This window comes from Mastomys coucha, unplaced genomic scaffold (assembly GCF_008632895.1).
Source record: "Mastomys coucha isolate ucsf_1 unplaced genomic scaffold, UCSF_Mcou_1 pScaffold23, whole genome shotgun sequence".
NCBI lineage: Eukaryota > Metazoa > Chordata > Mammalia > Rodentia > Muridae > Mastomys > Mastomys coucha.
The window spans coordinates 3,708,541-3,723,492 of NW_022196906.1; the positions used below are offsets into that span (position 1 = coordinate 3,708,541).

The 14,952-nt window shown below is 39.1% G+C and overlaps 1 protein-coding gene across 1 annotated transcript in view; it reads right to left on the bottom strand.

Moving 5' to 3' along the window:
• Positions 1-14,952, bottom strand: part of Arhgap42 (Rho GTPase activating protein 42) — a 244,151-nt gene that overhangs the window by 104,502 nt on the left and 124,697 nt on the right. The window contains exon 4 of the mRNA XM_031344323.1: positions 3,355-3,426. Coding sequence (XP_031200183.1) covers positions 3,355-3,426 — 72 coding nt within the window. The remainder of the gene's footprint in view (positions 1-3,354; positions 3,427-14,952) is intronic.

Consider the following 14,952-nt stretch of genomic DNA (forward strand, 5'->3'; position numbering starts at 1 on the left):
ATCAGGCCAATCTGGAAAGCAGAACAAGATGCTGTCTTAAAAGGAAGGAAAAGAAATGCAGAGCTCTGTCTACCCTCACCATCCGAGTCTCCACATGAACAGGAAGTGGAGGAGAGGCTGTGGCTTTACCTTACCTTTGTTCCCTCTGGAAGCAAGGGAGAGATTTCCAGAACAGTCAAAGACATACAATATGATTCATTTTATTAAAAAAAAAAAAGAAAAGAAAAGAAAAAGAAAAGAAAGAAAGAGAAAGAAAGAAAGGCCCAAGGCTGTGATCCAGCTTTCTCTGTAAGAATGCTTTTCTGGATACATCCACACACTGGGAATTCTTGCTAATAGTAATTGTTAATTGTTTTGAATCCCTATTTTTCAGTTCATGTTTGAAGAATGTAAACCAAGAATGTCATGAGATAAATTAAACCAAATATTCAGTCCAGCCCACTAACACATAGAAGAGGTCAGGCCTACAATAGAACTCAATTCTTCATATGCTATCAGACCAAGAGCCTTCCAATAAATATATCCATGACAGCTGTTTATAGATAAGCCTTCAAATCTCCAGACACACACACAAAAGCAGGACCCATCTCCTGTCCTCTAGTTCAGTCACCTATCATTAATCTTCCTGAATGCTTCCCTCTCGGGCACAGCCTGCCTCCTTCCCACAAGTGGAACTCACTAAGAGCCCAACTTCCAACAGTGGAGGATCAGGTGTCTCAAAGCTCCATGGAGCACACAACAGAACAAGTCTGTGGTCAGGGCTCTGATCTAATTCAGCTGAACAGTATCGTCTGGCTATGAGGTCAGAGACACTTGATTCACTGTTTTCTACTCCTGTTCACAGGATGAACAAGCTGGAGAGTTTGCTGGCTGCCATGGGAGATTCTAGGCTTATCCATATCCTGGTCTTCCCATCCCAGCTGGCTGACTGACTCTACAGTGCTTAGGAAATTCCACTGGACAGACTGAAAAGCTGCAGTAGCCTTTGGATAATTACGCTTACATACCAAATAAGGAACTCTCCAAAGAAAGAAGCAGTGATGCAACAAATAAGATAGACACCCTCATGTATGGCTGCTTTATACCCAGAAGAAAACTAACATACATATAACTTCAGAAAAGGATACTTGCTTTTAATTCACTTTCCCCTTACTGAAGACCTCTTAGCAATTCAGAAGGAAAAGCACAAGGCACATGAAACAGAATCAACATAACAGACAGATAGGTATTCCTGGTCATAACATCACTGGTTTTATATTTAACATCCCAGCAAGTAGATGATGACATAATATCCTCATTTGTATCTGCAGTTGTTCTGTCCAGTAATTGAGATATTCAGAAAACAAAACAGTGGGTGTTACTGCTCCTGTTTCAGGGGGTGAAGGCTGCTGCGTAAGCTTTCTCAGAAGAAAGCAGCAATCCATAACTGAAATCACCTCTTCCAGGATGGACTGGCCAATGTGCCATGTGCTAAACCTAGGAGAGAATGCCTAGTGAGGCCCACGGACTGTTTCGGAAATACAGAAGAAGTGGAGCACTTTCGTTTCTAATTGGCTTTGCTTGAGGACCACACCCCGGATGTCCACTCATTACACACTTACCCCTTTCACTCTGGGTCACAATCTTCAGTGCATTCTCTCTGGCTTTAGAGTCTATTATCTACCAAGATGTAAGGGACATGGGGTAAGGATCATGTCTCTCTTGTTTACAACTGTGTTCCTTAATCTTATCAAACACTAGACTTACCAAGTGAGGCAACTGTGAGAAGAGTAAACATTTGCTGAATTAATTAGCAGAAAGGGTTCTGACTCATTCTTTACATGAAAATCGCTTTAAATTGGTGGGGCAAAGCTCTAATTCAAGCCAAACACTGATAATTTATGGGAAACAAGGCTAAGAAGTATTCAGTCCTGTGAGTGGGGAAAATGTGACTTGTCAAAGAAAAAAGAGTGTTGGCAAAGGGGCTGAGTCTGCTTCCTGATGCTGCCATAGGACATAAGGTATCTTTAGGACTTCAAAGAGGACAGGGAAAGGCATACCACAGGAGAGAGAAAGATGTGAGCAAAACTACAAAATGATCAGGTGGGTGTACTCAGAGGAAAGTAAGCTCCCACCTGTGTCTGATGGTGGGTGTCCTGTCATGTAGCCAGGGGCCAACTCATGGAAGATATTATTAGGATTAAATCTTCTGTTAATGTCACAACCACTGAAGCTCTCCTGGGAGGAAGAATGATATGATCCAATAGGACAAATTTTATTGGAGATAAAAGCGGGGAGTTGCTGAACAATCAATAGGACATGACATTACTGCAGCTAAAAAGGATGCAAAGGAGGGGAGAAAATAACCCCATGGGTTGTCATAGATTGATTACTATGAAGTCCAACACAGAGAAGAGCAAGGATAAACACAGGAAGGGCTGTGATAAAGAGCTCCATGGGAGGGAAAGAGGGTAACACAAGAGTGATATGACAAAAACACATTGGACACATATTGGAAGTTGTCAAAGAATAATATTTACAAAAAAGAATGTGGAAAAATAATCTTCCTGGTGTAAAACCCTCACATTCTAACTGCATACATGGTGCTGAGCAAGTGCAAGAAATGGAAGTCTACGGTGGTGGATTCCCATGAGATGGTCCATCAGATACCCGCTGCCAAGGTTGACAACCTGAGTTCAATCCTCAGGACAGTAGAAAAGAGAAGAAATTCCTGTAAGATGTACTCAGATTTCCACACACTCACTATAGGGTGTGAGTGTGTGGACATACACAAATCAGCAAATAATAACTGAATATGTGAATGCAAGTTTCAAGTCAATTTGCAGCTAGCCCACATGCAATGTTTAGCAATGGAAAGGCTTTCTGTCAAATGTACTTAAAGGCTTTTCCACAAAAACCTTCATCATGAAAATATGACAAAGAATGATTCTTAAAAAGTTCTTTTTGAGTTTTGGTAAAATGTTTAGTATATGGTGACCTAATGCTTTATTTGATTTCCAGTAAGAAGAAGGCTTCTTTTATTTTACGAATTCCCATCCTTATCCTCTCTTCAAAAAAAATCAATTCTCAATTCCCAATTCCCAACCATCGCAGGAGCAGGAGGAACCCACATAACATACACACATGCTCTCTATTTAGTAGAAGAATAATGTCATTTATTTTTAAAAAGAATTCTAGTCTTTGTAAAAGGCTTTCTTAAAAATATTAAAATGATGTCATTTTAAACATACAGAACATATAAAAATTCAAAATATTTCAAAATGTCATTCTAGTTTCAAAACATTAACATTTGAGATTATACCACCTTTAATTAACGGGATAATATCTAAAGCACAGGAAAAAAATCACACTTACTTTAGCTGCACCGATCTGTTCTTTTCGAAATTTCTCCAGGGGTGCAATTAATACATCATTAGCATTTTGAATCTGAAATTAAAAATGCACATATATTAAACTCCATACAATTTCATGTCAATAATACTGAAAATGATCTCCTTCATTTAGCTTATGGAATGCAGTTTTTGTTCCCAAATCTGTTTCTATAAAACTTCATCAATTTTTTTATCTTATTGTATTTTTTACCTGATAATGGAGTGGGTTTTATGTATGATTTCCCTTAATACTAACAAAAATGTGAAATAATAAGTAATATGAAAGTAAGTTCTTATATTACTAAAGCTTTTGAATTTTTATATTTCTTCTACATTTTAACTAAGAGAACAGCATCTTGGATACTAAATTCACAAATATCTTTAATTACACTGGTTTAATGTTACCAGTTTGAGCATCATCCTAAAACAGGCACAGCTCTTCCATTTATCTAGGCTGTTAGAATCCCACAAGTACAAAAGAAGAAAAAAAGGCTCATGTCTTCTCCTACCTAATGAGTTTCCTTGCACTGGGATTGGCCTGAAGGCTCTGGTGATGTTTCCACCCTGTAAAACAGTGTCTGATTTCATTTCAACAAAGATCACTTTATCCCCATGCTCCAAGTGGGGATGCATTTGAACTTTAAAACAGATAGACTGCCCAGTGTGGGTGGGTAAAAATACTGCAAGGAAGGTGCAAGATGCAAGGGCAGGAACTGGATAAACAGAGGCGGAAACACACACACACCCAAACACACACAAACAAACACAAACACACAGACACACACACAAACACACTCAGACATACAAACACACAGACAACACAGATATATGTAAAACACACACAGACATATACACACACACAAAAAACACACACACACACACACAGACTTACACAAACACACACACATACACAACCTTCAAAAATAAGGAAGAGAAGGACCCAGTAGAAAAATGAATGATCTCTTCTCTCATTGCACTGACTTGGCATAACCTGCATGATTTCTTCTATGTGAGGCAAATGAAAAGCTGAGGAGAAAAAAAAAACTACTTTTCAAATATGCTTACTTAAACATGTGGTTTTATTGTATTATGGCTGTTCTGTAAGCATGGCATTATATGTTTTTTTCCATGAGTTTAAAAATCATATATAAAATGCCAATATAAGATTTTATTTTTACTTATTTCACTTAATTTCATAACTTTTGTTAGTCTCTAGTTGAGTTACACTTGTTTTTTAAAACCTGTGTGTCTGTTTCTGGAACTTTGAGCACACATGTTCATGTGGAGGTCAGAGAAAAATCTTGAGTGTTGTCCTCAACTTCTACCATGTTTTTTTTGTTTGTTTGTTTTTTGTTTTTGTTTTTGTTTTTTGACACTGCACACTGGCTAGCTGGCCTGAGAACTTCTGGGAATTCTCCAGTCCCCACCTCACATCTCAGCATAGGAATGATGTGACTAAAGATGTGTGCCGCCAAGTCCAGCTTTACGTGCACGTGCTGGGATTCTGAATTCAGGTAGTCCCATTTGTGCAGCCAGTGCTTCACTCACTGAGACATCATCCTAGCCTGAATTTAATTGTTAAATTCCATACTCTGAATACTCAGACACAATGTAGCCAAATGCAAAACCAAAATGCTGATAATGCAAAACCAAAATGCTGATGACCATGACCCTGGCATTATTCAACTTCAAAATCATGTTTGCAGAGAGGAATGACTAAAGAGGGAAGAGCCACCCTGAGTGTGGGCAGTGCTACCCCAGGGCTTGAAGTCAGAAACTGAGTGAAAAGGCAAAAAGGAAGACGATGGGAAGTTTCACTTCCTGTCTATAACTTCCATATACGTTGGATTTGTTCCATCTCCCCCAACCCTGCTCCATGATTTTGTTCTGTGAGAGCAACACTGAAGGATGAAATCCATCCACAGTAGAGGAACTGAAGAAGGAACTGGCTAAGACTTATGCAGCTATGCAGAGGATCTTGATACCCATCGCCAGCATCAAGAGCCTATGACTGACTACCTATAACTCCAATGGATCTGACACCTTCTTCCAGGCTCTGCATATACCCACACATGTGCACAAACTTACATGGAGACAGACATATGCATTGCTTTGGGGCTGTTTGATTAAACACTGGAGAAAGAAAATATGAAAGTCCCCAAACTGCAGCAATCCAGAGTAAAAATCAGCGTTGTCCTTCCTCAGGAAACTTGTAATCACTCATCTGGAATGTATCAGGAACTCAAATGGTAGACAGACCCAGCTTCACACAAAAACTGGTAACCCTAAGACTCCTCATTCCTAAGCTTCTTAAGGTGTTCAACAATCCACACGAGAAGTAAATGTTTTTTAAGTTATTAATATGATCTGGCACATGTCAGTCTCTCGGCTCACACTTGCCTCTCCATTGCCTGCAGTCTCATAATTTTCACAAACCATTTAAAAGATGATTTTCTGAAGTGAATGAAGCTGAAACTCATACTAATTTCAAAATCATTATCCATCAGGGTACTAATACCAGCTCATAAACTTCAGGGTAATTTTTCCTTTAAAGCATGTAACATTGTGAGATTTTTGCATCTAGAGTTGGCAGGGGCTGTCAATGGCTGCTGTTCATAATATGTGGATGTACATCCATGAGATTCTGACACAAAAGTCAACATAAAAGTTTGCTAAATTGTTTTACTAACAGCTTTGGCTATTTCTAACCCTGGTCTTTGCATCTCTCTAGGGAATGTGGGTTCTCCTTTCTGCATACTCCCAATCACATGTATAGAATTTTCCAATTATGTTCTAAGCCATGGACAAAACAAAGAAGGTGTTAATGTTGGGGGAGAATTAAAAGACACTGTTGTTCATGCAGAACAAAGAAAAACGATGCTCAACATAGCAAAAATCCACTAGTTAATTTGTAAAAGAGGGTGTGATTTGGGTAACAGTGCTTACCATTATCTTGTCTCATCTAGAGAAAAACAATTTTGGTTCACACAGAACTCTTTCTCCCCATATTTATAAAGCAAAGAACAAGAAGCAACAAAAGGTCTGCCGAAGTTCCTCCTAGAAGTATGGCCAGGTCACAGAGTTCAGGTGGATGGAGAGTCTACTTCTGCGAAACGTCTGACTTGACATAAGTCATTTATAGCTTATTAATACCAACCTGTTGACTTTATTTTTATAGATATTGGCTCATAGTTAACATTTAAAAATGTTTTACCAGTGACTCCACTTATTTTCAATAAAAGAGAAGCAAGTCAGATCAAAGACTCCAGCACCCCTCCCTGTGTGAACTTAGTAGGTTCTCTTCCTATTCCCTGATGCTGTACAGCATTGGATGAGCTCCTAAATCTCAGTCTAGTAAAGATGAAAACAGAATTTCATTTCATAGCTTGTTTACAGAAATGAAATGTTTATATGTATGTCTATCATATGCTTACTAATATTTATAAAGTATTGGCTCCTCCTATTAAATCCACTGTCATGCTAATTTTTATAGAGTCCCGCAGCTGTGGGATAAGCTACATTAAACCAAGCGGCTGATTCTAGCAATCAGTCACAATGATTGCCTGACACCACTCAAGAGCAAAGAAGGGCATTGTTTTAATGTGGTTAGAAGTGAAGAGTCACCAAAATGCGGTTATTTATTTCGCTACACATACACGATACAATTTCCTACAGAGCTTGGAGGATTAAGTGTTAGTCTACAAGAGTGACTGGTTCCTACTTTTCACTGCTGGGATGTTGTTTGTGACTCAAACAAGAGTCACCGAATGGGAGGAATCTTAAAGATTCCTTAAGTTTTTACTACCAACTCCACCCCTATCCCCGGCAGGTTAAAAACCAGTGCTCTTAGTTCCTTTCATAGTTTCTTATTAGTTGTAATGACTGTAGTACACTGCATGGCAACTTTCAAAGTAACGTTCTAAGAAGTTACTACCGCCCACTTGCACATACCCAAAACAGTCACAGATCTGAAGCAAACTATAGATACTCTATAGCACCAGCCAGAGCAGTCATTTGAGAAAGCTATAATTGATGATGCCACTTACAACAAGAAAATATAAGTGTATAGACCTCAATATAGCCAGTCCTTGCAAAGAAGGAGGTTTCTGCAGATACACGATGCTGAACAACATCTACAACGCATCTCCCAGATAAAAATGGACTCTTCTCCTACTGGGTATTTACAACTGGGAAAAGCGCACACCAGAGCTCCCCTTTAGGATGACAAACCAGCTTCCTTCCAGTGCTGTGTCCCAGATCTCTGCCAGTTCTTCCTCTTCAGCATCTTGTTTGACATGGTGGCTGGTAAGTTGTGTCAGAAGGTTCATCCTAAGGTAAGTAGGGCTCATCCCTTGACATTTACTTTTTACATTACAAATTGTAATCCTTTCCCAGGTTTCCAACCAAGTCTATTCTACTTCTTAACCACAACTCAAATATGAAAACTCATACAGGGTATGGAAGTGAGGCATGTGGACAGAACTCACATATAGTATGGGATCAGATCTCAAAAATGAAATGCATTTTATTGTATGTCTTCTAAGTGTAAGCAAATGACTGTGAAAAAGAAAAAGTTATTCAAGCTATTTAGACACCACAGCTAGCCAGTTTATTCTTACTTAAATTTAAATTTTTGAATATTTATCCTCTCTACATTCAGGCCCATGTTCTACTGTGAACCCCAGCACCGTAGATCTCAGCTGTTGAACTCCTACTCTGACTTAAATTAGTAACATTTTTTCATCTATTTTTACTAATGATGATACTCATTAACTGCTGGAATATATTGGGAAAAGATATGTCAGCTTGGAGAACTATGCCCATGAATCTACTCTTTTTCAAAAAAAATTAGTAAGGCCCTAGTCAAGAGCCTAGCACCATGTCTGGCGTGAACCATGTCAGCTGTGAGCTTATTCCCTGACAAATGGCAGCCAGCCTCTCTGCTTCAGGAGTATATGACTTCCTCTGACAAACATGAGTCAAATTGTAGCTTGCTGTTTCTCAATAAAATCACCTATTCCCACATAGTGTAGAGACAGAAATCCATTCAACCACAAAAGAATCAAACCAAGAAAGAGAAAGTAAATCTCAGATGTTCGTCTAGTCTGACATGAGTTGACCATAACTCAAGATTGTGTCAGACAGAACTTCCTAAGTGCTGAAATATTTGAACCAAAAAAAAAAAAAAATACTTCTTTTATCTTTTGATGCTGTTGTTCTTAATCCAGATCAGTATGAGGTTAAACAAAAAATATTTTTTGAGTCAGATGCAGTGCTGCATATCCATAGTCCCAGCACACAGGAGGCTAAGACAAGAGAATGACATTTAAAGTCATCATGGGCTGCACAATGAGAACCATTGTCAAAGCAAAAGTCCTGTTAAAGCCAATACGCACCGAGGAAATACTTATACATGCACCTGTAACTGCAGCGTGTGTCGTCTCCTACCCTGTCTGCTTTATCATTGCCCCAACAACTGTTTCTTAATGGATAAGTTGAAAAAAGATGACACTTTAAAGGAATCCAAGGAAAATGAATGATGGGCTGCTTTGCAGCTTAAAATAACAAGACCTCCAGTTCAAATTAGAATTGGTGCCTTAAAGGCTACTGAAAACATTTAATCCGAAGATCGGTATCTGTGTGTACCTTAATATTTTCTTTCAATTTCAAATAGAGTATGCACTTAGGATTTTTATAAACTTTTCAAAAAGATGATATGAACTCAAAGGCCATTCCAGAGGAGCTTCGTTTACACCATTCAGAACCTGGGTTCTCAAGGCAAAGATAAAAAAAATGCTCTGACCCCTGCTGACTCTCCTCAGTTAACTGAATGGTCATCCCTGCCCAATTCAGGAAAAGGGCTCTTTGTAGATACTGGTAAGGTGACTCTGTTTCCTCCTTTAACCTTCCAGGGCCCCTGGGACCTACATGCCTCTAGTGGCACCACTATTAAGTTCCAGTGTTGATGTTTGCTTGTTAACTCTATATGAGGTGGCCAAAGTCAACCCCATAACAGCCAGCTCGGGTATATCAACACCCCCAGGCTCCTGAAAAACAGACCTCCACCCATCCCTAGACCCCAAGAACCAGACACATAATGCATTATGACATGAGATCATTTTAGCCTCCGGAATTTTTCGTTTTTGTGTGTTTTATAACTTAATTGAGTTGAAAAGAAAAATGGTTTTTTTGTATGAGGGAAGGAGAGACGAGTTTCAGCAAATAGGTAAATTTATATAATTCAATATATTATTCTTCAACCTCTACCCCAGCGGCAAATACATTTTAAAGTGATTTCTCCTTGGTGATTTATTGTGTTCTTCCTTCTAGTCATCACTAAGAACGCCTTTGGCATGAGAAAATAAAATTGCTCATCTGATTTAAGCTGCTAATTTATTATTTTAAGAAAGTTTCTGACAATCTTTGCAAGCTTGTAGGAAGAAAAAAAATTCATTAAATAAACCCCAGAGTCACAGTGCTGTGACAGCAACTCCATCTCAGTAGTTAGATGTTAGCATATTTTAATCAGAATTGTATAATATTTAGGTTATTTTCAATTGCTAAAACCTTAAGAAAGATGGGCAATGTCACAATGGATGGGAGATTCTTTAAACTCCTTACTGCAGTTTTACAGAAACAGGAACAGGAGAGGGTACCGGGGGAGAGATGCTGTGTGCCAAGAACCTGGGACTCTAGGAAGATAGAGTTGTGTATAAGAAGACATAACAAAACAAAACAAAACAAAACAACACAGAAGCTGGCCTGCCTCAGAATGATGCAGGAAGTTGTTCCACGAGCTATGTAGTTGAGGATGTGCTAGAACATGCTTATGTGCTCGGGAGCCTTTGGGTCCATGTGAGACCAATCAGCAAGTGCTACACGTCAGGTTTATCACATGCACACAGGTATACATATGTGCCTTAGTGGCAAGGGCTAACCTTTATCCACACACTTCTTCCTAGAGCCAAGTAAGTATTGCTTTGGAAAATGCCAATCTTAAAATGGCAAACAATGGTTGAAAAAATGCTACATGTATATGTGCATGGGGAAGTTCCCAAGCATTAGGTCTGAGAATGTAAAAGGAAGAGCTGAACAGGCTGTTCTCTCATGGGAGCTGGAATGGAATTCTAGACTCAGAGGTAGCAACATCCCTGAGCTTTCTGCAAGACAGAGAATTTTTCCATGGATAAGGTACAATTATTATTCCCATCTCTCAGATAAGGACACTGAAGCCCAAACAAACAAAATAATTTACCAGACCACTCACACCTCATAGACAGCAAAGCCAGAGCTGAAATTCAGTGTGGATCAAACTCTAAACCGCTAAGCATCCTATCAGTGTTCACTAGAATACCCCTCAGAATAAATATGCTGCAGGGCCCTAATCAAATCCACTCCCTAATGCCATTACATGAAGGATCAATACAACCCAAACCACAATATTTAATAGTAGTAATAATTAAAAAACAAAAAGATCTGTGGAACTTGATTAGTGAGCTAACAGATTGCTGTCAGAAACTCTCAACTTTGAAATACACCTACTCTATTCCCTCTCATAAATCATTTTGAAAGCTATGTCCTGCTGAGTACATTCCAAAGTACAGGTTCATGTGGTGCTGAAGCCATGTTTATATATGTGTGTGTGTATACATATATATATATATATATATATATACATATATATATATATATATATATATATATATATATATATATATATATATATATATATATATATACATATATATATATATATATATATGTATACATACATACATATATATGATTTTTTTAAAAGTCAAGTTGAGTGGAATAAAAATGATTTTTCTTGGCTTATGAAACAGGTGCAATAAAATAGTGATGAGGTAAGAATCTGCATGGCTTGGAGAGAGGGGTGGCTCTCACAGTCATTCGCCTCAAGTGGAAGTATTTCCAATAAGCAAAACTACCAATTAAAGTGTTAGAAATTAAGCAATAAGGGAGTATCCCCTAAAAGCAACCATATAAGTACAACCTACTCTCGGTTCAGTCTCCCTGAAAGAACACTGCCATGAGATTTTTTATGTCATACATTTTCTTGACATAAACAGGGGAAACTTGGTAATTAGAATACAGCAAAGGTCAATACAGATGCCTGAGGGCAAGTGCCCATGCACAGTTTAGTGTGCAAAACAAATCTCTGCTCTAACTACTGCTGTAGTGACCAACTGGATGTGAGCATTTGAAAGATCTCCTGGGGATATAGGGAAGAGAAAATAATCTTTCTAAATAAATAATTCCTTAATTAAATAAGCCAAGTGATTGAATTTCTGTGTTGTTAAAAACAATAAAACCAGAGGAAAGTCATCATACGAGAAGAAATCAGAGAACCAAAGAAATCCATGGACAGCCAAGAGAGGCCTCAGCCCTGCAAAGCTACAAACAGAGATATGATTTATTTTGCAGGAATTTTTTTCTTTTCAACTTTCCCAGGCATTTGAGCACAGGCTCTTAGTCATGACTAAGAATTACCTCATAAATAAGTTCCATGTGTTGTAACCCTTGTCCCTGGTCTTCTTAAAACCCAGATCTAGCCATAAACTACCTGCCAGTTTTCCATACTCTACAGCTGTCAAAATCCTTTCTTGACCAATTAAATGAGAAAACTCCTTCACCTACTTCTTCAAGTTCTAACATCATGAGTATGAATGATTTGCCAAATGAAACAGATTCTCTTCATAAGGATGACAGGCAACAGAGAAACTACATTCCTTTCTCTTATCTGTGGGACAGAGACCCCAAAGAAAACACAGCTGGCTGCTACCACATCATTAACTTCTGATCTCTTTGGGTCTTAATCTCCATCCATAACTGGAATCACTTTCAGATCAGAGCACTAAACTGATGTGTAAGTTTGGCCTCCAGGTAACCAAGCTTCTCAATTGCTTTTCTTCCATGGTGCCTGAGACACTCACAGTCCTCTCCATTCATCCAAGAGTTCACAATACGCTGTGGAAACCTATCTTGCCTTGAAGAATCTCCAGAGGAGACAAAACAACAAAATTATTGATGTCTAGTGTTTTGTTATCCTGAAGAATTAAGAGCTGTTTTAGCACTAAGCCCTCAGAGGCTCGGTTCACACACCCTGAAAGACTGTTCCTGAGTGTTTCTCATTTCTTATCTCATGGCTATCCAGGTGCCCAGACAGTCTTGACAACTGGAGAATCCTCCATCACTCTGACAGTCAGCAATCACAATTTGTTTATAACTTGTTTTTTAATAATTTCCTATGAGATCCTAGCATATAAATTCTTAATATTTTATCTAGTCACAAGTTAGTTAATCTTGCAATTTAAGTGATATAGCCAACTAATCATCTACCTACATAGATGAGAGATGGAGAATTCAAGAATGGAATAAAACTGTTCTGAATGCCACAACCTTCAAAAAACAAACAGCTATCCATACTAATATGAACATGTGAAGACAGAGCTACTAGAGTCAGTGTTGCTGATGCTGTGTCTCCATTCCAACTCTGCCCTGTCTCTTGTCAGGCCAGCATCTAGCTACACATCAGAGTCTTTGATGTGGGTAAGCTTTCAGGGGTTATCTGTCAGAAGAAAAGGAATACAGATAATCTCAACTCACATTTATCTTACAGTTCAAGATTAAAAAAAAAAATCCTGCCGGGTGGTGGTGGCACACACCTTTAATTCCAGCACTCGGGAGGCAGAGGCACTCGGATTTCTGAGTTCAAGGCCAGCTTGGTCTACAGAGTGAGTTCCTGGACAGTCAGGGCTATACAGAGAAACCTTGTCTTGAAAACAAGAACTACAACAACAACAACAACAACAACGACAACAAAATTTTAAAAAAAGAAGATAAAAAAAATCCTACGCTCTCCTCAGGAGCCCTGAACATGCTTGAACAACCAGGTGAAGTAAAGACATGCATAGCTTTCTCTGACTCAGACTCACTTACTAAGATTCAAGTCTGAAAAGAAGGGTCCCACTCTCATGGTATCTCAGGAACTCAACTTCCAATATATCCAGGTTCCACTCTCCTGCCTTGTTCTTTCTAGCGGATGATACCAGAATCACCAACCTGTATAAGTATTCAAGTACCACAACTTCTCCTTCTGGGGCATCTCCATTACCAAAGCTTCCCAACATGTCTCTCTGGGACTGCAGCAGCATCCTCTGTACAAACCTCTCAGGATGAACTTACACACACACACACACACACACACACACACACACACACACACACACACACACTCTATTTGGTTTCCCACCGAGATTATCCTGAGCTCCAAAACTCCCTCTCCTCTCACGCACTGTAAGTCATCCCTCCTCCCAGCTCACACCCATCCTTCTCAGGCTCACCTGTCTCACTCTCCATCTATTGAAACGTTTCCATCCTAGAAGCCTCAGCCTGTGTCATCTCACAAATGATCCACCCTTACTACTCCTGGTGTAAGTCTTAAGGAATTTCTTGAGATTTAATAGAGACCCACTACTCTAACAGAGTACTTTGGACCTGCCAGTATCCCAACCACAACATGGGTGCTTCCCACTTTTTTTTTTGTACCACTTAGTGCTTAAGCAGTAGTCATCATGGGGTGCTGTTATTAGATAAAAAATCTAAGGCATTTATTAACAAAATTCCACTGATTAGAGATGTAGAAGATAAGAAAAGACTGTGTATACAAGATGGCACAATACTGTTCATTTATTTTTGAGATATGGTCTCATGGAGCCCAGGCACCTCCAACTCTCATCGTAACCAAGAATAATCTTGAATTTCTGATCTTCCTTCCTGTACCTCTCCTGGGTTGAAATTTCTGTCCTTTGCCACCACACATGCTTTATACAGAGTTGGAGATTGATATAGGGTTTTTTTGTACACTAAGCAAGTGAGTTAACTCTTACTAAATGAAATGAAAATATACTCAGTGTCGGCTTGGCACTTGCACATGCTGACAGCATTTTCCTAATCAAATTCCAGCTTCAGCCTCAAAGAGCAACCCTTTCATTCAGACATGCTAATTGAGTATGGGAGTTTTTATGAATCACTGAAAAAGATAAAGCCTGGAACTATAGATTCCTCTTTGTGACTTTTGGAGATAGAAAATACTCTAGCTAATAATGAATGCAGATCACCTATTGGGGTGTCAAAGTCTGGGTCTTTCAACATTAACTTCTGGAACTTATAGCTTCTTTATCAATTCTGGTTACCATTTTGGAACTGGATCTTGAATAAGCAGCTGGAATGGAGCAGGGAGACCAGGCATACTAAATACTATCTGGCAGAGCAACCTGACCCTGGCCATTTACTGGGGATGAATGAGCAATGGCATGCTTATCGTTGTGTGCCAACAATTCAATTAAACACATAAACAACCTTGGAAGCCTGAGTCATGAGAACACAGCTTCTTGTTGCCCTCCAGCTTTGCAGTCAGGGAATAGTCTATCCACGGTCCTGTAGGATATTACAAGGACAGCATGTGGGCAAAGAAAAGGGCAACAGAAGAGGAGTGCACTGGCAAAACTGGAAAGGTGTTTAGCTCCATAAATACCCCCATAGGGCCCCAGTTTCTGCT